The following is a 23981-nucleotide window of genomic DNA, read 5'->3' as shown; positions in this document are numbered from 1 at the left end:
GTTTTAATCCTGCTCTCTACTTGAACATCCATCACTCATCACTGAGTTACAGAAATGCTGATTCCATACATGTTCCCAATGATATCATGTAAGGTGATTTAAGAATTTTCCACATGGATCCTTTGCTCTGTTACATGGACAAATCAATAAATAGAAATGCATCAGTTTATTTCCACACGAGTAAAGATTTTTTTCACATGATGCTGTGACTTCTGTTCAGTCCATAGAAAAACAATCCCTTTTTCTAGAATGGAAAAATACCTTCTCTTCATCAAGAGACTGTCAGAAGTTTGAAAACTAGAGGAATATGTTCTTGGTTCCCTTTCATTCCTCCTACAAATGGATAAACAGTGGGAAAAGAAAAGGACGAATGTTAACATTCTAGCTAGAAATGTGTACAACTGGTCATGTGGACTTTTTCCATCTTTTCTGATTGTTACTACTTCAGTCTCACTTAAATTGTGCTTTTATTCTTCCTTGGAATGGCAGTTCCAGGAATCATTAAATAGAACATTAACAAATGATGACATCAGAGTTCCCAGAAATAGAAATATCCATCTATTGTAATACAAGTCCAACCTAAAGGGAGGAAAGAAATGGAATAATAAGAACAGGTAAAAGGTAAACAAAATTATAGTGTAATAGATCTATATTTAAAAAAAAAAACAAAACTAGAGAAAACCTCTCAATCCTCAGGGAGTAAGTATGGGATATTCTATTTATTAAGTTACAAAGGGTACATTGACATCACTTACCTTTTCAGATTCTGTTCCTGGACATCTCCAGTTGTACAAGTAATATTGTAAATTTCCATCTCCTATACCAAACTTGAGTTTTTCCAAGAATGTTTTATTTTCCATCAAATCTAGTGCATTGAATACATCAAATCCTTTCTGCCAATATAAAATGGATTTACATTTTTAAATGTCAAAGGACTAGTGTTTTCTGTATAATGTATTTTAGCATAACATTGAATTCCTCTATTAATAGCTTGAATGTGCATTTATAGTAAGATTTAATGTCTGCAATACATAGTATAGGTTAAGAATTCAGTTCAAAACTGTCTTGTTACAGTAGCAATGAGCCAGCAGAATTATCCAGAAATGGTGAATCAAAAAATATGGTATGATGGCTGATACTGACATAAAACCATCTATTAGTACTTTGAGACTTTTTGTCCCTATTTTAAAAGGAAAGAGTTATCTAGAAGGTCCCATTTCCACTACTGTTACTAGTTTTTCTAAGCTCTGATTTACCTGAAGCTATAGCCAAGAAACCAAAGTTGCAAAGACTTGAAATAGTATATTTGTTTTAAGCTGATACTAGGAAATAAATGTAGTAAAATTTAAATAGAAAAGTAAAATTTCTTTAAAATGTTATTACTGTATAAAATGTGCTACCGAGCGAGTACTTAAATTTCTTTTTCTCGGTTTTTACCTTAAGTAACTCAGTACTAACATTTTGGGGGAAGGAGCAACAGGATCAATGAATCTGAGGATAATGTTGGTTTTGGGATCCAGAAGTTAATAGATTTTTTAAAAAAGTTTTTAATGATCGAATACTATATAAACAAATCATTTTTATGTGTTATTCTCAATTTCTCATGAACAATGCTTTTTCATTTAATAATTAACATCAAAATGTATCTGTCAGCTGATTTCAATTTTTTTTTTAAAGCAAAATGTTTATTTGTAGCAAGAATTTAACAATTATCCCAATTGCTACTATGAGGAAACAGAAAAATAATGCAAATTTAGTATGGCATGTTTTGAATTTCATTCCTTACATTTTAAATTCCTTTACTTTTTATAACCCTCTTAATTTGAAAAATAAAATTCTAAAATTCAGTCTATTTAGTTGAATTAGGAATTTACTGTTGCAAATTATGCAATGAAACACTCATTTTCCTTATGTCGTGGGATTATATATTTTTCTTAAATTCCTTTTGAGTTTTATGTATTCTATGAAGCTAAACATTTCTAATTTGTACAAAATGTCCTTTTGGTTAGGTTACAATAGAATTGATAAAAACGCTACGGAAATTTTTAAAACAAATGCTTATCAAAATTCTTCCTTTGACAGTTAATGGTAAAAAACATCTGAGATGAATTCTACCCATGTGAAAGAAAATACAGTAAGATATTTTATATACTTTGACACATACTTGGAGAAACACACAGAACAAAAAGGAGTGAGCTGCTTACCAATTTAGCGATAATGAGCGCATCATTCATGAGGTCCAGCAGGGGTGTCTCCGTGTGAATGTTATAGAAGGAGTAGGCAGCCTTGAGGCTCTTGTGAGCAGGGTGGTGCATGACTGTGGAGGGGAGTGTGTAGAAGCTCAGGAAGTCAGTTAGTTTACCAGTGGAGTTCTAAAGAACAAAGGTAATGTCAGGTAAATATCTCCTTGAATAAACTCTAGCCATGCTTTTAAGCTAACTTTTTGAAAGTACTTGTACCGTAACTGTCAGAATGAAAAGCGACAACTCAGACTGCTCCTTGATTTAGGGCTCCTTATGGTATGCTGGGTAGAGGCCAAGAAGAGCACAGAGTTGTTCTTCAATGTTAAGTGCAAGTTGGAAATTTGCATAAAGTTATTAAAAAATAAGACTCTTGTAAAAGGACAGGTTCCTATGGCTGACTAATGAGTCTTTCAAGACTTAATGAACAGTGATAAAAGTAGATTATTTTTGCAGAAATGAGAGTGCTAGGGATTAGAGGCTTCCCTTCTACTAAAAGATACTGTGTTATATCTATCATTTTCTTGGCATAAGGCAAGAATTTTATCAGCTTTAAGTGAAGTTGGATAGAGTTTGGAAGTTTCTGAAAGAGAAACACCAAAATGTACTTAACATGAATAACTAAAAAAATCTGAAGCTATTAAAATTAAAAAGGACACAAAAGATGGTATTCATTTCATTCTCATTGGTATACCTTTCAATACAAGAAGCTAGCCAGTACTGTTTGGGCTTTTTAATTAGTTGTGGTGACCTATGCTGCAGTCTTGTGTTTGAATTACGTAATTCGAACTATGACGTTCGAATTATATAGCTGAAGAGACCACATACATACCATTTTTCTTTTATCAGAGAAGCAAAAAAGGGTGGATATCTGGTTTTTAAAAGTACTTTTAATTCATCAAATCTTTTCTCAGACATTAAGAACTTAAAGACTTTATGCTAAAGTAACTCCTTTTGCTTAGTATTAGTAGCTCAGGATTACAGATGAATTAGAGACCAATATTTTCAGCCCTAACAAGAATTTTCAACTTGAAAAATACCACAACAAATTAAAAACAAAAACACCTCACTGGATGGGCCCAGTAAAGTAGAAATGACAGAAGATAGAAGAATTCAGTGACATTCACCCAATCTAAATAAAAAGAAAGATGAAAAAAAAATAATAAGCTTCAGGGATCTATGAGGCAATAACAAAAGATTCAAAATTCATGTCACTGGAGTCACAGAAGAAAATGAGAAAATGTAAGGCTCAAAGAGTACTAAAGGAAATAATGGCTAGAAAAACCCTCAAGTTAGGCAACACACAGACATAATAGAGTCAGGGTGGTGTGTGAATGCCATCAGAGTAAACACAAAGAATTTCTGGCCAAGAGACCTCAAAATTAAATTTCCAAAAACTAAAGACAAAGAAACATCTTGGAAGTAGCCACAACAATGCAATCCATTCCCTGTCAGGGGAATTGGTTAATTCAAATGATTGCAAATTTCTTATCCTGAAGCCACAGAAGCCAGGGGAGGTGGTTCAGTATTATTTAAGCACTGGAAAAAAAGAACCATCACCTGGGAGTTCTATATCTGGTAAAATTTCCTTCAGGAATGAAGTGGAAATAGGGATAATCTCAGGCAAATGAAGCTAAAAGATAATATTAGCAGACATTCTGTTAAGATCAGCCAAAGGAAATGTTCAACTGGGATGGAAATAATAAAAGAAGGCACCTTGGACCATCAGGAAGGAAGATAAAAATAAGAGAAATCTGGTATATACTATATACTATGCTTCTCTTTGTGAGATTATAAACCTACTTGAATATTAAAATAAAAATTATAACACAATTAGATATCAAGATATTTAAAAGGCAAGAAGGCAAAGGGACAAGGTGGAAGTGAAGTCACTTGAAGTGGTCAAACGTGGATAAATGTGAGACCATCAGACCACAAAAAAGTCAGATAGGCACAATACAATAACCAGAGTGAACATCACAAAAACTACTCAACTGCACGTAAATCAAAATAGAATATACAGAAAATTTCAAGTAGCCTACAGCAAAGCAAAGAAAAAGGACTGAAGGAACAAATAAAAAACACTAGTATGGCAGACTTAAGCTCTAATATATTAATAATTAGCAAAGGTAAATTGGTCTAGATTCAGCAATCAAAAGAAAGGTTGAAGAGTGGCTAAAGAAATACGGTCCGATTATATGCTGTTTACTTTAAATGGCATTAACAGTTTCAAAGTAGAAGGAATGAGAAAGATATACTGTGCAAAGCATTTTGAAGTGAGATACTAAAAATAATATAGCAAGTGTTACAATAATGCTAAAATTATTGGAGACAAAGAGGTACATTATATGAAGATAAAAAGATCCATTAGGGAGACATAAAAGTCTTAAATATATAAGTATTAAATAAGATCCTCAAAATACATCAAGAAAAACTGATAGCACTGGAAGGAAAAACAGACCAATCCTCAACAATGTACTTCCACACCCTCTCATCAACTGACAAAGCCACTAGGAGGAAAGTAAGCAAGGATATAGCAAATATGAATGCCACAGACAACAGGATCAAGTTGACATAGATAAAACATTACATCCCAACATAACAGAAAACACTTTTAACATTCAGCAAGATAGACCTTATATGGGTCTCAAGAACCTCAACAGAAATGAATTCCCAGTGTGTTTTCCAAACAAATTAGAAATCAATAGGACAATTCTAGATATATTAAACTTGAATAGCAAAGCTTCAAATAATATAATAGTCAAAGTGGAAGTCTCAAAGGAAATTAAAAAATACACAGAACTGAATGAAAATGCGAAATAATAAATAAAATAGGTAGGATGCACCTAAAACATTGTAGCAGAATTTTATGCTTAAATGTAACAAGAAAAGGTCTCAAATCTAATTTCTTCTCTCAAGGAACAAGAAAAACAAGAGCAAAATAAACCCAAAGCAGCAGAAATAAATAAATAAATATCCATTAGAAAAGAAATCAATAACAACTGTGAAACAATGTCTAGTTTTTGCGGGGAAGGGTGAATCAGCAAAAGCAGTGTAACAGTAGTGAGACTGACAAAAACAGAACATACAAATCGTCAATATCAGGAATAAAAGAAGAGATATCATTCTAGATATCCCTTAAAAAACCAATAAAAAATAATGTAATGTCATGAACAACTTCACTCTTATACCTTTGACAATTTAGAAGAAATGGATTAATTCCTCAAAAACCACTCAGTCAAAATGAACTTAATTGATTTCTGAAAGTATGATTGTGCTTGCATACCTAGAAAAAAATCTATGTGGTTATGGTATGGATAATTCCAATCATCTTAATAATTCTTTAACCATTAGAGAAATTCATTATTTTAATAAAAAATTCTCTAAGGTCATATGGTTTTAACTGGAGAATGCTAACAAATGTTGAAAGAGGCATTAACAATTCTATTCAATTTTTTCTAGAAAACAGAAGCAGAAGTAACACTTCCAACTCATTTTTTTTTTCTTTTGAGGCTAGAATACTCCTAATAGCAAAATCAGACAAAGACAATACAAAGAATAAATACAAATTAAAACATTGTGTGAACTTAACAAATATTCAATAAAATATTAGAACTCTAAATGCAACAATGTATTAAAAGAATTATCTATACCACAACCAGATAGATTTTTTTCTAGGTATGCAAGTATGGTCAAACATTAAAAAATCAGTCAGTGTAATATACCACATCAACAGGTTACAGAAGAAAAACCACATGATCCTATCAATTGAAGCAAAAGAAACATTGGATATATCAGCAAGTTAGGAATTATCTCAAATTAATAGGGAGCACTTACAAAAAACCCAGAGCTAACATCATGGTTTAAGGCTATTGGCAGAAGACAGAATGCTTTTCCCCTCATGTCAAGAACAAGGCAAGGATGTCAACCTTCACTACTCCTATTCACCAAATACTGGAAGATCTAATCCCTGAAATAATGCAAGAAAAAGAAAGAAAAGGCATACAGATGGGAGGGAAGAAATAAAATTGTCCCATTTGCAGATGACATGGTTGTCTGTGTAGAACCCCCAGGAAATTTACAAGTAAATTCCTGGAACTAAAAAGTGATTTCAGCAAAGTTGCAGGATACAAAATCAATATAGAAAAAGCAATCAATTCTATATACTCGCCATGAACATGCAGAAACTGAAGTAAAAAATACAATGCCATTTATAACACTCCAAGGAAAACGAAGTACTTACATATAATTTAGAAAACATGCAGGATCTAGATACTGAAAATTACAGAATGCTATAAAACAATAATGAATGACCTAAACAAATGGAGACTTACCATGTTCATGGATAGAAGACCTGTCAGATGTCTTCAAATTAATCTTTATGTAATTTTTATCAAAATCACAGCAAGAAATTTTATTGACAAAGACAAGCTAATTCTAAATTATATGGAAAGGCAAAGGAAATATAATAACCACAACAACTTTGACAAATAAATATAAAGTGAGAAGAATCATTCTATCTGATATCAAGGCTTACAACAAAGTAATATAGACCATGTAGTATTGAGGAATATTCACAGAGATAAATGAAACAGAGGAGAACTCAGAAATGGACCACAATATAAAGTATTAGTATTCAGCATACAGAAAAGCTTTTACAAGTCAAGAAGATAACAGAAGAAAAATAGATAAGGTATATAAACAGTAAACTCATATTAGAAATAAAAGTGGTTAACAGATTTATAAGATGTTCAAATTCATTAGTAATAAGGAAATGCAAAATTAAAACAAGACACCAATTCATATCCACCCACATTGGCCTAAATTTAAAGTCTGATGTCACTCAAGTGTTAGTGAAAATGTGAGGACACAGGATCTCCCTGGCACTGCTAAGAGATACTTCAGGGAGTACTCAGCAATGGCTAGTAATGTTGAAGGTGTGTTTGACTCTACACTCTTCAAAATGTGGTCCATGAACCCCTGTGGGTACTCAAGAACCTTTCAGAAGTCTTTGAGGTCACACTGTTTTTGTGATAGCACTGAGAAGTTATGTGTCTTGTCACCATGTGGACATGTGCACAGAGGGCAGAAGCAGTGGTGGGCATAGCTGTTGATGCCTCAGCACAAGACAAGGCAGGGCCAAACCATGCCAGTGGCCATTTTAATCTTCAATACCACATGAGTGGTTAAAAAGTTTTCACGTAAGCATATCTGCAATAAAGACTTAGAAATTTTTTAACCTTTTTTTCAAACCTTAAAAACGTATCTTCCTAGAATCTGTACAATGTTATGGAAGGAAGTACACAATGAAACATAAACGTTGTCCCAAGGAGAGGCTCTCAGGCCAGTGATTTGTGAACTGGACTGGCTATTTTTTTTCATGGAAGACCACTTTAAAGTGGGACTGGCAAACCATGGTCATTCAGACTCAGGTGCACATTTTCTAGAAAATGAATGGAGTCTGTTACTTCCAGGAAAAAAAACAGGTAGGTTTTTGCTGCCAATGATAAAATTTGACCTTCAGGAACAAGTTAAAGTTTGGAAGAACCTGCATCTACCCCTGTGAGGTATATTATATACTTTTCTGATGACAATGGTATTTTCTTTAGTGAATATGATTTTTTTTTAATATATATTGAAACACCAATGTTTGGAATATTTATGTAATTCAGTGAACAATATTTTCCATAGGATCAATGTAGGGACACTGAAAACTCACATGTTGGTAAAACTCAAAGAACAAGCTACATCAATGGATTTTAATCTAACCGAGTATGAAAAATACATTAACACGATTTCGATATGAGAATATCCACAATTATCTGAAAAGGCTTTAAAAATACTCATTATTTCCCATATATCCAATACTTCTGTGAAGGATTTTTTTTCACATTTTCTAACCAAAACAATATACCATAATAGATTGAAAGCAGAAACAGATGTGAGAACCCATTTGTCTTCTATTAAGACATTTAAAGAGATGTACAAAAATATAAAACAATGCTTTTCTTCTCACCAGCTTCATTATTTTAGAAAATAATTATTTTTCATTCAAAATATGTAATTTAGGTAACAAGTAATGGGCTTATTATTGTTATGGTGCAATTAAATGAAATAATGTTAAAATTTTTGTTTTAATTTTGAATATAATAAATATCTGTACATATATTCACAATAAAAGCTCCTTGGCTGAGCTTATTATACTAAATTCAACCAATAATTGTACCCAATTTGTGAACTGAAATGGCCAGTAATTCTTTTTTTATTGGCAAAGAAAATCAACTTTATTCTATGATAGGGATCACATAATAAAACAGAATCTTGTCCAGTGTTGCCAATAGTAGTATCATGAGGCTTGCTTAAATGATTTTAACTTCACAGAGAGATTTCAAAGCCAAGAAAGAAGTTTAGCTTGAGTTCCATTTGGAAAACATGTTACTGGTAATTTTGAGAACCATGTCTTTGCTAAAGTGAAGTTCCCAGATATACATCAGAGGATGTCTAAATCAAACTGAAAGACAGTACTTTAAGTAGTGAAATCAGCTGCTGCATAGAATATGGCAGCTGAGGTTCTTACACTACCATTTTCCTCCCAGCAGTGCCTGAGAGGCTTTTATAAAGGTCATCTGGTTTGAATTTAATCATATTTAAATTGATAGTTCATTCTGTGGGTGGACATTTCACCAGAAAAAATCCGATCACCAATTCATGTGGTGAGATTTGATGGTTGAACTTAGGACAATAAGCTCTTATTCTGTGGCTGGCCTAGGCTTTTGTAATGAGATGACTATACACTGTATCTTGGTAACACCCAAAAAGATGACCTTTTTTTTTTTTTGCAGACTAGATAATCATATAATTCTTTTTCTACATACCACACCAATTTTATTTTTACTTTTTTTGCATTATTTTCTTAACAGTTGTTTACAAATTGAATTTTTTAGAAATCAAATACATACCCAGTAAACTTTATCTTCCTAATAATTAAACATCACTAGCCAGGGACTCTAGTCATCTAAGTTTTTAGTTTCTATTTGTCAATTGATTTAAAATAATCACGTAAGTATTCTGGCCAGGTTTACTGTTTAAAGGAAACCTGCAAGGAATTATTTAAAAAGTTCAGGTTTTAAGATGACATTTGTATTGCATCAGAGCCCTTTTTCGAGCCGTGATTGTCACTGCAAGTACAAGAGAAACAAGGAGTACTGGGGCCCCAATAATTCTTAAGAAAGTAAAGAAGCCCTGAGATCAAAGCTTTGAAAACGGTTGCCCTGAACACACTTACACAAATGCTTTAAGCTCTGCATACAAAGATGTCCACTCTAGCAAGACTACTTAGCTGATCTCCAGAGGTGTCCTATGTATTGACCCTGCCTGCTCCAACCGCTACTGCCCTGGCTGTGCTGTCATCTTAACATTCTGAAAATGCCAAAAAGACACTTCTGGCTCACCGCTCACAAAGGGATGGTGGATGGAAACTGTTACAGTAGCGTCTAACTGGCCCCCTCACTCTTTTCCTTCCTCCAGGTACTTACCAGATTAAATCCCAACTTTTCCACCCAACTCCAACTCAACAAAGAATATCCAGCTGAAATGTCACTGAACAACCTTTCCAGGCTTAAAAAAAAATTTTTGTAAAAGCCCTATTTTAAATTCACCTAATTGGTAATCAGAAAACCTAAACTGTTCTTTTTTTCCCTCCTTCCTTTGAACAAGAACTTAGTTAAGTGGTTGAAATATGCTATATCAACCAAGGGTAGTTCAGTTCCAATCAGTTTGCAAAATCAAAGGAATATTAAACTTTGGGACAATTTCACCTCAGAAAAGGTCATTCAAGTTGGCCTTTTCCAAACCAAGAAAAGCAACTAATCCTCACAGTAACAGCAGAAAAATATCCTGATTTCCCATAAATATGTAGTAAAAGTATATTCTTATCCAGCACCAGAAATTCTAAGAAGGAAATCTGGTTCTCTCAGTATAAGCAGAAATGTGGCATAGAAACAAATACGTCACGGAGGAAGGAGATGGGCACTCTGTGATCTTTCTGGAAAATAAATTCAATTGCACACTATTTTCATACTTCACTGCATTTTCTTATCGCCTTATCTTTACCTCCACTACAAACGTGTCGATAATGTGCTCCTGGGGGAGGAACCAGTGGGCAACTTCCTCTTCGTCCATCACCGGAGCTAGGTGAAACTGCTTCAGGTAACTGTTAGTTAATTCTCGAACTGCTTTGACATCTCTTGGTTCCATCGGTCTCAAGCCTGATGTCTTCGTGACCTTGTTGGAGTGAGAATAAAACAAATGGGTAAGTTTAACTATAAAAGGAATGCAATTTTTGTGCTAAAGTGTGATCGGAGACCAGCACTATGGTCAGAACTCATACCTTCCAATTCAGAATGTGCAGTTTAACAAGAATCCTGGGTGATGTATATATACATTAAACTTGGAGAAGCCCCGGGTCAGAACATAAGCTAGACAGTGAACTGTATCTTCTCATCTGTGTGTGCCAGGGCTTGCGTCAGTATTGCTATGACCCCAAACAAAGTCAAAGGGAACACTCCAAATAGATCTCTGTACTAAGGCCAAGAATTTTAACAGCAGGACTATCTCAGCACACATTCTGGAATATTATGTTTTAAAACTGCCTTGTCTGACATTTTGAAAACAGTGGAGAAACCTATTTTATTCAACAGCCCATGAAATGAATGCAGTTATTTTGTTCTCATAAGCAACAGAAATAAAAGGAAAGAACATCATATTGGTCAGAATGAAAAGGCAGGCATGTCGCTGGCCAAGTGTTTCTAAAGGTTAGCTGCTAACCACTGGTCCTGGCCTCTCATTCCACTTTTTTCAGTAAAAGGTGATCAGGATAGGCATTTGATTCCATTACTCCAGAGCACCACAATTTTTACTATTAGACCAGAGGAATTAAAAAAAAAAAAATGCTACAGGTCAGGACAGGTCCCCATTAGGATTTGCTCAAGTACCTGTCTTTACAGCGGCTCCAGATGTCACTTAGCTTTCTTTTCTTTTTTTTAAGATTTATTTATTTATTTATACAAGCACTGGGTACAGTCAGAAGTGTGGGAGGGTGAGAGAATTCACCAGAGCCAGAGCAGGAAACAGAACAGGCAGGCAGATGAAGTACACTGCTGAGGGGAGCAGAGGGCGACAGGAGAGGTCTGGGCGCCATGTGGGGCCCCTGCCTGGGGGCCGGGGATCGAACTGGCGCTGCAGAGGCTGCAGGCAGCTTGCAACCCAGTGCTCAACCGCTGCGTCACGGGGGAGGCCTGTCACTTAGCTTTCTAAAACTATGCAGATACCAGAGCACTTGAGCCCAGAAATGAGAAAACCCAAATATTTCCTTTGTACAAATAAAAAGTTAGAAATACAATTTTTCTTTTCTTGTTTTTTTTTTAAATAATAGATAAATTTTAAGTGATAAACAACTTGTATATAAATATTGCTACCTACCATTTCTGTGCTAAATTATTTCTAAGCATTTTACAATTAGAAAGTATCTGTAAAATTAGATCATTAAAATTCCTGCATGTCCCACACTAGCAGTATGGTAGATGCCCGAGGCAGAAAATAAGTTTTCATCTTGAGTTCTGGCTCTGATTGATGTTAGGAGTTGTGCTGAGTTTTCTAAGGCTCAGTGACAAAGACTACTGATTGATTTTTCATTAGTGAGGGGGAGGAGGTGGGAGATGCGTTCTTTGTATTTACAGATCCAAGAATCCTTCGCTGAGTATTTACTAATGCTATTCATTTACAATTTATGTAATTTATAGCATAATAGTGTATCTGTAGTTTATTCTAAATGGAAAGAATTTAAGCTCTTAACATTTATTTTATTTTTAAAAAAGATTTATTTATTTATGCACGCAAGAACTGGGGTACAGGCCAGAGGTATGGAGGATGAGAGGATTCACCAGAAACAGAGTGGGGAACAGAACAGGCAGATGGACCAAAAGCACTGCTGAAGGGAGCAGCAGGCGAGTCAGAAGAGGTCTGCTGCGCCATGTGGGTAGCTCCCTGCCTGGGGATCGAACTCGTGATACAGTGGCTGTGGATAGCTTCATAGGTTGCATCTTAACCCCTTGTGCCACCAGGGAGGCCCTCTCTTAACATTTAATAGAGAACTCAAACTTACATTTTATCTGTGAATCTCAAAGTCAAAGACAAGTCTTCCAGTCCCAGCTTCCAGCCAACCATGGCCTCAATATGTGGTAAGTAAATGACTGAATTCCTTTGTTTTGTACCTCTACCATTTTACCCAATAAGGTAGAGGCTGAGACATGGTCAATGTCAGGTCAGCTTTGAAGAGGGGGCACTTCTATGGCCCGGCATTTATATGCAAAGTAGGTGTGAAACTATACACATACACATACACACGTGTATCATTAAAATTATGTGTGTGTATATATGTATGTATAGTTTCCCTCCAAATCAATTTTAACATTTGGTAGCATTTCTATACTATAATTCATGAGAAGGGAAAGCCTATGTGATTTCCATTGAAATAAATATACATTTCTAAATGTTAGTAGGAAGTCCAAAACTGCCTGGAATGTATACTCCAGTCATTAAAAAAAACTATTTTCTGCTATGAGGATGACCTTGGTAAATCTTAAATAGCCTTTCTCAATATTAGACTGTTTTTTCTTTTGTTACTGTTTCAGTACAAATCAACAACATCAAGCAACTCAATTAATGAAAGCTACAGGACACATGGTATATGTTAAAAGAGAACATTCAGAAATAAAAAGCTTGCCAGCTTCGTTCTAAGCAAAATATTCTTCTGCAGCACAATTCTTATTCATTGAATATTCATATGGCAAAATCACTAAAATCAACATCTTTTGCCCAGCAGACATGCTTAAAGCAGTTCTCAAATATTTTCGTCTAGAATTCTTGGTTTGTTATGTTCTTTAAAATTATTGTGTATTCCCAAAGAGATTTGTTTATGTGGGTTACATCTATTTATATTTACCATACTAGAAATTTTAAAATGGAAGAATATGCAAGTATACATTCCTTATAGCTTCTGGAAAACTTTACACTACACTCATAAGATAATGAAAGTGAAAAATCAAATTTCATCTTTCTATAAAAATAGTGCAGACTTCACAGACCCCTGAAAGAAGCTAGGGTGCTTCCACAGGTCCCTGGACCACACACTTTGAGAACTGCTATCTTAAAGTCTCTGAAGGTCAGAATTAAGGGTAGTGGAATTCAGATAGAGAAAACTTAGTAAAACAGTATATTTGGGCAGACAGACAGGGAGAAAAATATATAAGCTTGTCAATTTATAAGCACATCAAACAAACTTACAGAAACACTAAAGCAGAAGAGAAAATCAGACTAAATTAGCTATAAAAAATATGAGGTTTTCAGGGGCCTCCCTGGTGGCGCAAGGGTTAAGATGCAACCTATGGAGCTATCTGCAGCCACTGCAGCACGAGTTGGATCCCCGGGCAGGGAGTTACTCACATGGCGCAGCAGACCTCTCCTGCCTCGCCCGCTGCTCCCCTTGGCAGTGTATTTCAGTCAATCTGCCTGTTCTGTTTCCCACTCTGTCTTTGGCGAATCCTTTCATCCCCCACACCTCTGACCTGTACCCCAGTTCTTGTATGCATAAACAAATAAACCTTTAAAAAAAAATGAGGTTTTTTCCCTCTAGAAAACTGGAAGAATATTTTTAACAATGGCTTCTATAGATCTCAAAGCCTACATTTGCCTGTTTCTAACATCAGAAGCACGTACATTCCCAAAAGAAATCTACAGGACATGAAATAATTTTTAAAATGTAAAATCAGCACTCAATCGATAGCTGTTGTCTTCAGGAAGAGGCAGGAAGAACACTAGGGCCTAGATAAAAATGGCAAGTTTTGGCAAAATCAGGAAGATAGTAGAAGTGGCAGTATTTTCTGAGAGTTCAAGAAAAAGAAAAAAAAAATTACCATAACTGAGAATAGGCACATTCTGTACTCCATCAGAAATGCTTTCCCACGACTCAACTACTATGCACTAATTAGACGCTATACATTGTAATCTGTGTAAAATCTGCTTACACCGTGCCTGAGAAAATAAGACCTAGACTTCTATTAACGAATAGAAGCAGTGTTGACCTGTGCCAAGCTATGCGACATGAACTGTTCTAGAGCCAAAACTCCAGAGTAGAGCTGCAGATAATAATTAAAATTATTTATCTGATTCAAAAAGGAACATCATGCTACCATACACTAAAAAAAAAATCATCACTGCTGCTAAATCTAGAACATCTGTGTCTCAGGGTGTCTCAGCAAGCTGACCCTTCTTACACGGTGGAAAGAAAATGCAAGGTTAGTCTTTTTTATCTACTTCAAAATCCTTCACCTTGGAGCGTACTGACAGCAAGAAAATTACAGCTTTGGAAATGTTCAACAAAAACTAAAATAAACCGACATTTAAAGGGTATATATATATGTCACTGGGCCTCCCCGGTGGCTCAGCAGTTGAGTGGGGGGTTGCGAAGCTGCCCGCGGCCTCTGTGGCGCCGGTTCAATCCCCGGCTGCTCCCCAGCCACCGGAGGAGGGTCCCGCATGGCGCGCAGACCTCTCCTGCCGCCCGCTGCTCCCCTCAGCAGTGTACTTCGGTCCTTCTGCCTGCTCTGCTCCCTGCTCTGGCTCTGGTGAATTCTCTCGCCCTCCCGCACTTCTGACTGTACCCAGTGCATGCATAAACAAAACAAACAAATAAATAAATAAAACATGCCTCTATTAAAAAAAAAAAAAAGTTTAAAGGGTATATGTATGTCACTACTGGAAAAATGTCAGTATGTTAGCTAACAGAAGCTAAAGGTATGGGCTCCGGGATGGTTCTGTCCTAAATGGAAGACTCCAGGCAAATCAGATGTCCTCTTCTGTGAAACAGAAGCAACCTGCCCTCCCAGGGAGCAGGAATCATACCTGAAGCTATGGATGTGCTTATCTAGCAGAACGCTAACTCGCTCAATGTTAACTCTGATAGTCAGAAGTCTGTGAAGACCTGAAGCAGTAACAGTAGCGACGAATCAGAAAATGAGGTCAATCTATTCGGTAAAAGTTACATTCAACAAGGTTCTTTTTATGCTTCCTGGTACAAAATGTTCTTAAATGAGGCAACCGCTTGCCATGAGCGAGAAGTGCCCATGTGAGCTTTGGTGAGAGGCGGCGGCCTGGCAAGCGCTGCCTTGTCCGGCTTCTAAGGACACACCTTCTAAATCTCTGACAGGGGACTTTCATTTTTCCTACAGTCACTCTTTTTAATTTCATTTTGATTTACTCTTCATCTTTCTTTCCCCGTGAGTCATCTTTGAGCCTCTTCCTGTCTTAGCCTGCGTTCTAATCACTGTCAAGCGAGACATCAATCAGTAGTGCTGTGCTGTACCCACAGGGGTTGTGTTAATTGTGGTGGCAGAAGCAAAGGATCGAACAGGCCTGCCCAGGTCCTCCACTTTTGAATACCAGTCTCTTGTCCACATGTCAGCCTGCATAAAATTGTTTATTTTCTCAGGAAAAAAAAAAAAATGGCATTAAGAAGGGAGGAGGGAGCAGGATCAAAACAAGGGGGGGTTGGAAATTGTATGGGGACTATAACCAAGATGAAAATGCATACATTGTGCAAAAATGAAAAATGATGTAAAAAATATATAAAACTAAAAAAATAATAAAAACATTAAAAAGAGGTTTGAGCAGAAAAAAAAAAGTCCCAACTTCAAAAGGTTGTTGTGAATCTATTTTGAATGATAATTATGAAAGCTCTGTAACATCCCAATTTAGTGGGGTCAGGGAGAGGCAATCATCACAACAACATGGCTCGAACTTTGTTATCTATGAGTTCATTGGTTCTTGTATGAAAATAGAAAGGATAAAGTCTAGGAAAAACAACTTTCAGCACTTTAACCTGTAATCATGGAGTAAACCAATGAGAGGCACTAAAACTACTTATTCTTCATTCCATTTTAGGCAACCTACATATAACAGGTAGTTTCCTTATACACAATTTAGAGATCTTTAGGATCAAAAAAACTGAAATTTGGGGCCATCAAAGTACTGGGTTGTTGGGAAAGTCATGACATATTAAAACAGAAAAAAATGCATCATGACTTTTCCAATAACAATAAAATAACATTGGCCGCTAGTGAAAAAAGTAGGTACCATTCAAGTTATTTCAACTCACATATAACAAAGTATTTTGCAATTGGCAAGGAGGACCCTGACAGTCCATAGTGTGTGCAAAGGGGGTGTTTCATCTTAGCCTAAAACAGACCCCCTTTTCTCTTTGCCATTTGTGCCTCTGTTCCTTTGAGATGCCCTGATGTTGGCCACTATAAGAAATTGTTTCTAGCTTTAAAAAAATGCTCATCAGAAAATTTTAATTATCATGATGACAAGTGTGACTTCCCTAACATCCTCCTATTTCTCCATTTTAGTCACAGGTCACCTTCACCTCTGTGGTCCCACCTGAGGTCTTGCTCCATCTTCCTCAAGTCACACAGACCCTTCTTCATCTTGTTGCCTAGAGTCTATATTTTCATCTGCTTTGAGCTACCCCCCTTCTTTCTCCTCGGTCTCACAAAGGGGCAGTGAGTTCAATAGTGCTATTCCCCCAGAGTCTCCAGCAACAGCTAAGACAGAACATGCCTTCTGAAGCTTCTGCCAGCTTGTGAAGCCCAAGAAAGATGATCCTGACATTTCTAATATCTGGTTTCCTTCACCCCACTAATCTCCTTGTTAAATTCAGGCTATGTTCAGAAATTAGTTGATTATTGTCTGTCATCAGGAAAAAGACATCCAATTAGCCACCGATTACAGGCAATAGATAAACATACAACTGGGTGAAGAGGCAAAAGGGACAGGGAAGTGAACCCAGAAAGGCCTACAAGTGGGGTCCCCATCACATTCCAGAGGAACATGTCTACAATCAACAAAAATCCCTCTATCACTTAAAATATTGGGGGGGGGGTGCGGATCTCCACCAGGAATGGACGACTTCAAACTCACATGGCCATGGGCGCACTTGAGTCCCTTGTGGACAGTTGGAAAGAGGGGCTCAACTCCTTGCTACCTGTCAGTTGGAGACTGTCTTTAGGTAGACTTTATAAGAACCCAGAAGAAACCAAAACCAAAGATCCCCTCTGTGGTGGACAGGTAAGATAGGCCAGCCAATGGCTACCGCCAGGTGTTCACGGCCTTGGGAGGCTCTCTTCTTGCGTGTGAGTGGATCTGTGACTTGTTTCTAACCAATGAAATATGGCAATGGTGACCAGATCTCACTTTGTGAATTGATTACAAAAAGGTTTTTAATTCCATCTTACTAGCAGATTTGCAGTAGAATTTGCCGTCACTGGCTTTGATCAAACCAGCTGCGATGTTATAAGCTGCCCCATGGAGAATCCCCAAGGCCAAGTCTAAAGGCAGCCTCTAGCCTCCAAGGAGCCGAGCCCCTATGTCCAAGTGTCCACAAGGTACTCAAGTCTGCCCCACAGCATATGAATTGGGAAGAGGGTACATCTCTAGTTGAGTTTCCAGGTAAGACCCAGCTGTGGCAGATACCTTGACAGCAACTTCATGGGAGACCTGGAAGTAGAGGCCTCAGTTAAGCCGTGCTTTGATGCCGTCCCACAGCAGATGTGCTATTTTCAACAGCTGTGTTTATGCTAACAAAAAACTTTTACATCATCCAAGCTCCAAATAAAGCCAAGGCTGGGAAGCACATGTAAGCTTTCGCATATTAAAAGACAATTTTTCATATTGGAAATTTACTAGTTAAAAACATATGATAGGGCCTCCCCCGTGGCGCAGCGGTTGAGCACTGGGTTGCAAAGCTGCCCGCAGCCTCTGCAGCGCCAGTTCGATCCCCGGCTGCTCCCTGGCCACCGGAGGAGGGTCCCACATGGTGCGACAGACTTCTCCTGCCGCCCGCTGCTCCCCTCAGCAGTGTACGTCGGTCCTTTTGCCTGCTCTGCTCCCAGCTCTGGCTCTGGTGAATTCTCTCACCCTCCTGCGCTTCTGACACTACCCAGTGCTTGTATAAATAAATAAATCTTTAAAAAAAAAATGATAATTTAATGAGACATTATTTCCTCCCCCAGATCTTTTCTATAAAGCTTTCCCCCTTACTTCCACTACTTAAGCTGTCATCAGAAAGCTGACTTTTCTTCTCTCTTCCTTAATAGAACACATACTCAAAATTTCAAAACTTTAAAGTCTTGGGTTCAAGCTCACCCCATCACAAACTAAGTTATCTTAAAAAGCTTTAAAAAAAATTGGTATTTCCAAATGAGCATCCCAAATTTTCCTACCCCGGAGTCCCATGTAGTCTTATGTAATCCTTCTAGCTACAAATTCACTTCCTCAGACATGAGTCAGTTTTTTAAGACTCCTGCAAAAAAATTCTTTTCTACATTAAAAACTTCAGTTGTTATATCTTCAAAAAACTGCAAATCATTCTTACTTACATCCGGAAGTCTGTATAGCTTCATTGTTCTCTGTAAAGTCATATTTCTACTCAAGTGAGAAAATTTCACTTCTACCAATTTTCTGGGATTTAGTGATCGATGCCAATATCTGGAATACAATAAAGATTTAAAGATATGATTGATTTCTAATTCTACAAGCTTTTACTTCTGGTATCAGTGTACATTAAATGTCATAGAAGCACTCAATGAACACCTACATTGTCCTAGTACAGTGCTGGATGGTCAGCCTCTTTCTAAGCAATTATTTTATCAGTCATTTTATACCTCTGACATACATCCTGCATTCTGAGTTATGTTCATTTGTAGTTTGGGACTTTTTATCTCTATCTACAAAGAGGAGTCTTAAAAACAAAAAAGAAATATTCATAGTGCCCAGTTTCCAATTTCCATCAATAACTCCATAGATTGCAAAACAAAAAGTATAAAAACATGAAATCATCCTCCCTAAATGTGGAGGCTTCATGTTTATATAATACACACAAAAGAAAACAACTGAGAAAGAAACTTAAATTTCTTAAGTGGTTCCAGATGAAGTATCAGGATGAATGATTTTTTATATTAAAATATGCCTATGAAGTCATATATCCTATTTATGAATAACTCAGTAGGCAAGAGTAATTTTACAGTTTTACCTTTTACACTATGTTTACCAGAAGTTTCATCTTGCGTTAATAAAAATGGAGGGAGATAAACATTCTGATGCTTTAAAAATAGGTCAATCAAGTGACAATGTGATAAAAAATTTTCTCACTGGATTAACCGCTGAAATCTTGGTGAGAGCAGATGAAGACATCCTAACAGAGTGTCCACCTTCTCATTCTTAGCAAACAATTTCTCAATTGCTGTATATTGAACTTTCGGAACAGTTCCTGAGGTCTAAAAGTAAGCGTTTGGAGAGAAAAGAAAATAGCAGCATTGCCTGATGTTTCAAGCACACAGAGCCTTGGGTTTTTCCAAAGGAGAGATAGCACTTGTCTTTCAAAATGAAGAGAAAAAGAAACAGAGAGCCAGCATTATTAGCAGGAAAATGTTAAAAACTTTTATCACCAAGTAGTGTATGACATGCTGGAAAGAATACTGGCTCAGTAGTTCTTGGTTCTAGTCTCCATCTCTGCTACAGAATCAGGGGTAAGACAAAATCCCTCTGAGTTTCACAGGAGGGTAGCCGGCAGTGCGGTTCAACACATTTAATCCAGGTAAAATGTGGTACTATTACCTGCATGTGGCCACTGGCTTAGGAAGGACCACTCCAGCAGTATAAACAGCTTGAAAAATCCCTTCCAGGTTCACCCTTCTGGTTATTTCTCGAATTAACACTGGGGCCACCCGTTTTGATCTCAATTTCTTATGAACACAAAGGAAGTTGATTTCAACCATCTTCTTCACACTAAAAAAGGGGTCAAAAATTAGAGTAAATATGAGATGAGAACATTTCAAAAATTAAGACAACACTCACAAAATCTCAAAGACTAATAAAGTGAAAGACCCCCTTTAACACAGTATTTAAGGAAAACATTCTATTATTGAGACATTTCACAAATTCAGATCGATACACTCTTCCCTATAATCCCCTGCCAAAATGATTATAATACTAGGCCATAAAGACACAGCCCTTTGGTTCTAAATAAATTTCAGGATTTTGGTTTTTATTAAGTTTTCGATTGAGAAACTGGATCAGAGGTGCCTCAAAGTTTCTGTATCCATTTTTACCTAGAATATATACAATTAAGGCATTAATTAGGAGTCCCAGATGCAAAATCTGGTAAGATACAATTCTGAGGATCCCTGAAGGTTCCCCCAGACCAGAGCTGATGCTTTTCTGAGCTATATTCAGCCTCTAGAACTTCACAGCCCATTTCCAGCTCTCCTTCCAGAGATGCATGCATTTAATTTGGTAAACAATATGCCCTGAGCTCAAACGTTTTCAGCAGAAAGTAAGCTAACCCAATATAGTGAAATGTTAATAGACCTATTATGCATTAAATCTTTCACTTCCATAGATTGATCTTTAACTTTCTGAGCTGGAGGCCCAGAGCAAAAATGCAACGTATTTATCATAGATACAAACACTTTTACCCCTAAATTTTTTTTATCCTTTCTGAAATCAAGCTAAAATACCTATTTATGAATTTGTTTATTCTGGTACATACATATACATAGGGGTGTGTGTGTGTGTGTGTGTGTGTGTGTGTGTGTGTACACACATGCATGAGATTGAGAGACAAAGAGAAAAGTAGATGGATAGAAACAGAGAAAAAGTGAGAGATGGTCTTTTGTTGTTTTTCACCATCCAAGATTTTAAAAAATGAATAATTTTTTTTTTTTTTGAGGAGTTGTAGGTTTAAAGCCAACGTGGTCAAAAAGCAGAGTTCCCATTTAACCCTCACCCTGCCTCTGCTCCACACAACCTCTACCACTATCAACAGTCTGCATTTACTCATTTTTAAAGGCTATTATAATTACAATTCTTGGAAAAACAACACATTAAACACAAAATGGACAAGCTTTAATGCGTACCTGTCATAAATCCGAATGTTTGCTGGGATGGCACTTATGAACCCTACTAGTTTTTTGTTTGAAGACACTCTGACCCCACAGTGCCACTGAAGAAGCCAGCCAGGGGGACGCAGAGCCCTGAAGATAATGCAGGCAGAGAGAGCAGGTGCCAATTAGTGCCCAAGAAAACAGGAACGCACACAAGGTGAACTTGGAGCCCCCACCCACGGCAGGCCTGACTATGGGGGCTTACCATAACAGGAACTCAGGTGAATAATCAAAGCGGAACATGTTGTCATCATCTTCTACGTAATTCTCATTCAACAAGGTGTATAACTCCTTGAGCTACAAAAACAAACAAGTGTCCTATCTATGGTGCTCAGAACCAACTCGAACAATTTTTGTAAATGCAGATGTTGAATTTAAGAGATTGACTCACCACCTCAGCATTGCCCAAATCTAAAGTGTCCCACATAAAACCCTGTGGCAAGGAGTATGGCTCTTGACGCACATTGTCTTTATCTGCTTCAATCGCACCGTGGGATGTTATTACTTCATCTAGAGAGGGAGAGAAAAACACAAAAAGATTGAATATTCAATTATAAAGTCTTCTAACCATCTAAATTGGTCAGCTATGTGAAAGAGAATCATATTTAGGACCCTCAGGCTTAATATAATGTTTAAAATATGTAACTATTTCAGTTACCTAAGGAATAAAACAGGGTAGCTTAGCAGTGGTGGAGAATCACTTCTATTTCATCAGGAAAGAAAAGAACCTGTTTGTCACCCGATGACAAAGTGGACATCATGAAGTGATCGTGATTTCTCAGTTTCAACTACTAGGTTACACATTAATCATACAGACAGCACCACTGTATACAATTCGGATTTAACAGCACAGTCTTAAAGTGGCTGTCTTTTTACACTGCAACACTATAAACTGGGGATGGAAGACTGCGGTGACCTCTGACCCCTCCCAAAATCTAAAGTTAACTTCAGAAGTGTTTACTCCTCTCCATCTGCACTGCTGGCAGTGCCCCTCAAGTCATCACAGCCTTGAGCAATTTTTCTTATTTCTTCTCCACAGCTTCTCAGCGCTGTTGTAAATCTGAGGCTTTTGACATGACCGCTACCTGCCTGACCATCCTCGCACACCCAGCCCACCCTGGTCCCCAGAGTTCAATCACATGGATCGCCCTCTGCAGGGGCCCTTCCCTGCCCTTGCCATGGCAGGTCCCTGAGTTCTGTCAGCTATAAGTGTGTGCACTGCTTCCTCCTACATCTTTCCTGACCAAAGATTTTTCCTGCCTGGGCTCTGTCCTCTCTCCACACCCCGCCCCCGCCCCCCACCACCATTTATCATCTGACTTTTCCACTACTGTTTTGCTGTATGTACCTGGTGCCTGGTATTTAATCTGAATGAATGACCCCCATAGGTTCTTACCATCACAGACCAGGTGGAAGTCACAAGGTGTGTTTATTTCTCTAATCCCTGACTTTGTTATTTGCCTCTTATCTCCACTACCAGCTCATCTTCATATGATAGCTTAGGGTTCCTCAAGTTAGTCCAAGTGGCCAGAGTCCTAGCAACTGCTTCACATAGTGCCTTTCCCCACACACCTGGCCATTGCCTTAACTGAGGTGCCTACCAAGTATTCTAGGAATGGTGAATCCTGAAGAATTCAGGGCTAAGGCCAATATGTAGTGAGCACTTAGGCTATCTCCCCAAAGCAGGGCACTGGGGTCAGGTGCACTGGAAGCACCTTCTCCTCCAGGGGCAGTGACCTAAGACCCCCAGAAGCTTGCTAAGGAGTATTCAGAAAACCCATACACTTAGATCCACAGAGTTGTACCTCTTTAGAGCTGATGGCCACTCAACTAATGTTATGTAAAGTTCTATAAATTTATTTTAGTGTCTCCCTCCACTAGCAAATACATTTCTAAAGCCTAAAAGAAAAAAAGACCAGATAACTTCTTTCTTCCTTCGTTCTTGGAAGCTCAGGCTTCTTAAACTACTTGGGGTGGCCATGGGTTGGAGAGAGTGGTAGCTTTAATGACGTTTGAAAGGTATTATGGGAAGGCACAAAGATTGACTGTTGCTGATTTATATTTCTTAAAGCTGATTTATATTTCTTAAAGTTATTTGTACATAGCTGGCTATTAAGAGTTTTAGCTGGCAAATGATCCTTTATATACTCTATTGATTCTGGAACCTAAACAATCACGAAAGAAAAACATGGAAATAATATAAACATAAAACACAGTAACAGGTTTAGATTGTAATATATTTTTAAACACTTTGTGGTATTTATAACATTTTTTTCCCATAACATGAAGGAAAAACCATAAATGATATTTGTAGACACTTAAGTGATAAAAGTCTAAGTAAAATAGAACAGGTAAATCACTGAAGAAAGAGGCCTAGTTATCAAAATTCTTACATTATGCCAAGTCCTGACAACAAAGGCTTTCCCAGTATGTTCCAACTCCCTATTACACTGGAACATTCCTGCACTGGTAATAATTAACACCATTGTGAGTGTCAGAATCTACTGTTGCACAAAATATTTTCCATTTCAGTAAGATTTTAACAGGGCAAATGCTATGTCTTTCAGAATAACTGAGATGTGAAAATGCTAAAAATGTATAAATAGAAAAAACTCCATAAAGTACAGCACCAAAAAATAGGGGCTAGGGGACATGTTCTTTTTTTATATCCATGATATTTTTA

At 37.2% G+C, this 23981-nt stretch overlaps 1 protein-coding gene across 1 annotated transcript; it reads right to left on the bottom strand.

Annotated features, from left to right (window-relative positions):
- Window positions 1–558: 558 nt before the first annotated feature.
- On the bottom strand, window positions 559–23784 carry LOC311184133 (glycylpeptide N-tetradecanoyltransferase 2; the record flags this gene model as incomplete). Its single annotated transcript, XM_084254014.1, has 10 exons — window positions 559–579; window positions 756–893; window positions 2205–2372; window positions 10353–10523; window positions 18734–18842; window positions 19971–20141; window positions 21272–21388; window positions 21504–21595; window positions 21690–21808; window positions 23748–23784. The coding sequence occupies 10 exons, from the start codon at window positions 23782–23784 to the stop codon at window positions 559–561; spliced, it is 1143 nt and encodes a 380-aa protein (XP_084110140.1).
- Between the last annotated feature and the right edge of the window lie 197 nt (window positions 23785–23981).

This window comes from Talpa europaea (assembly GCF_964194135.1).
Source record: "Talpa europaea genome assembly, chromosome: 14".
NCBI lineage: Eukaryota > Metazoa > Chordata > Mammalia > Eulipotyphla > Talpidae > Talpa > Talpa europaea.
The sequence above is the reverse complement of the archived record's forward strand: the minus strand, read 5'-3'. Positions and strand labels throughout refer to the sequence as shown.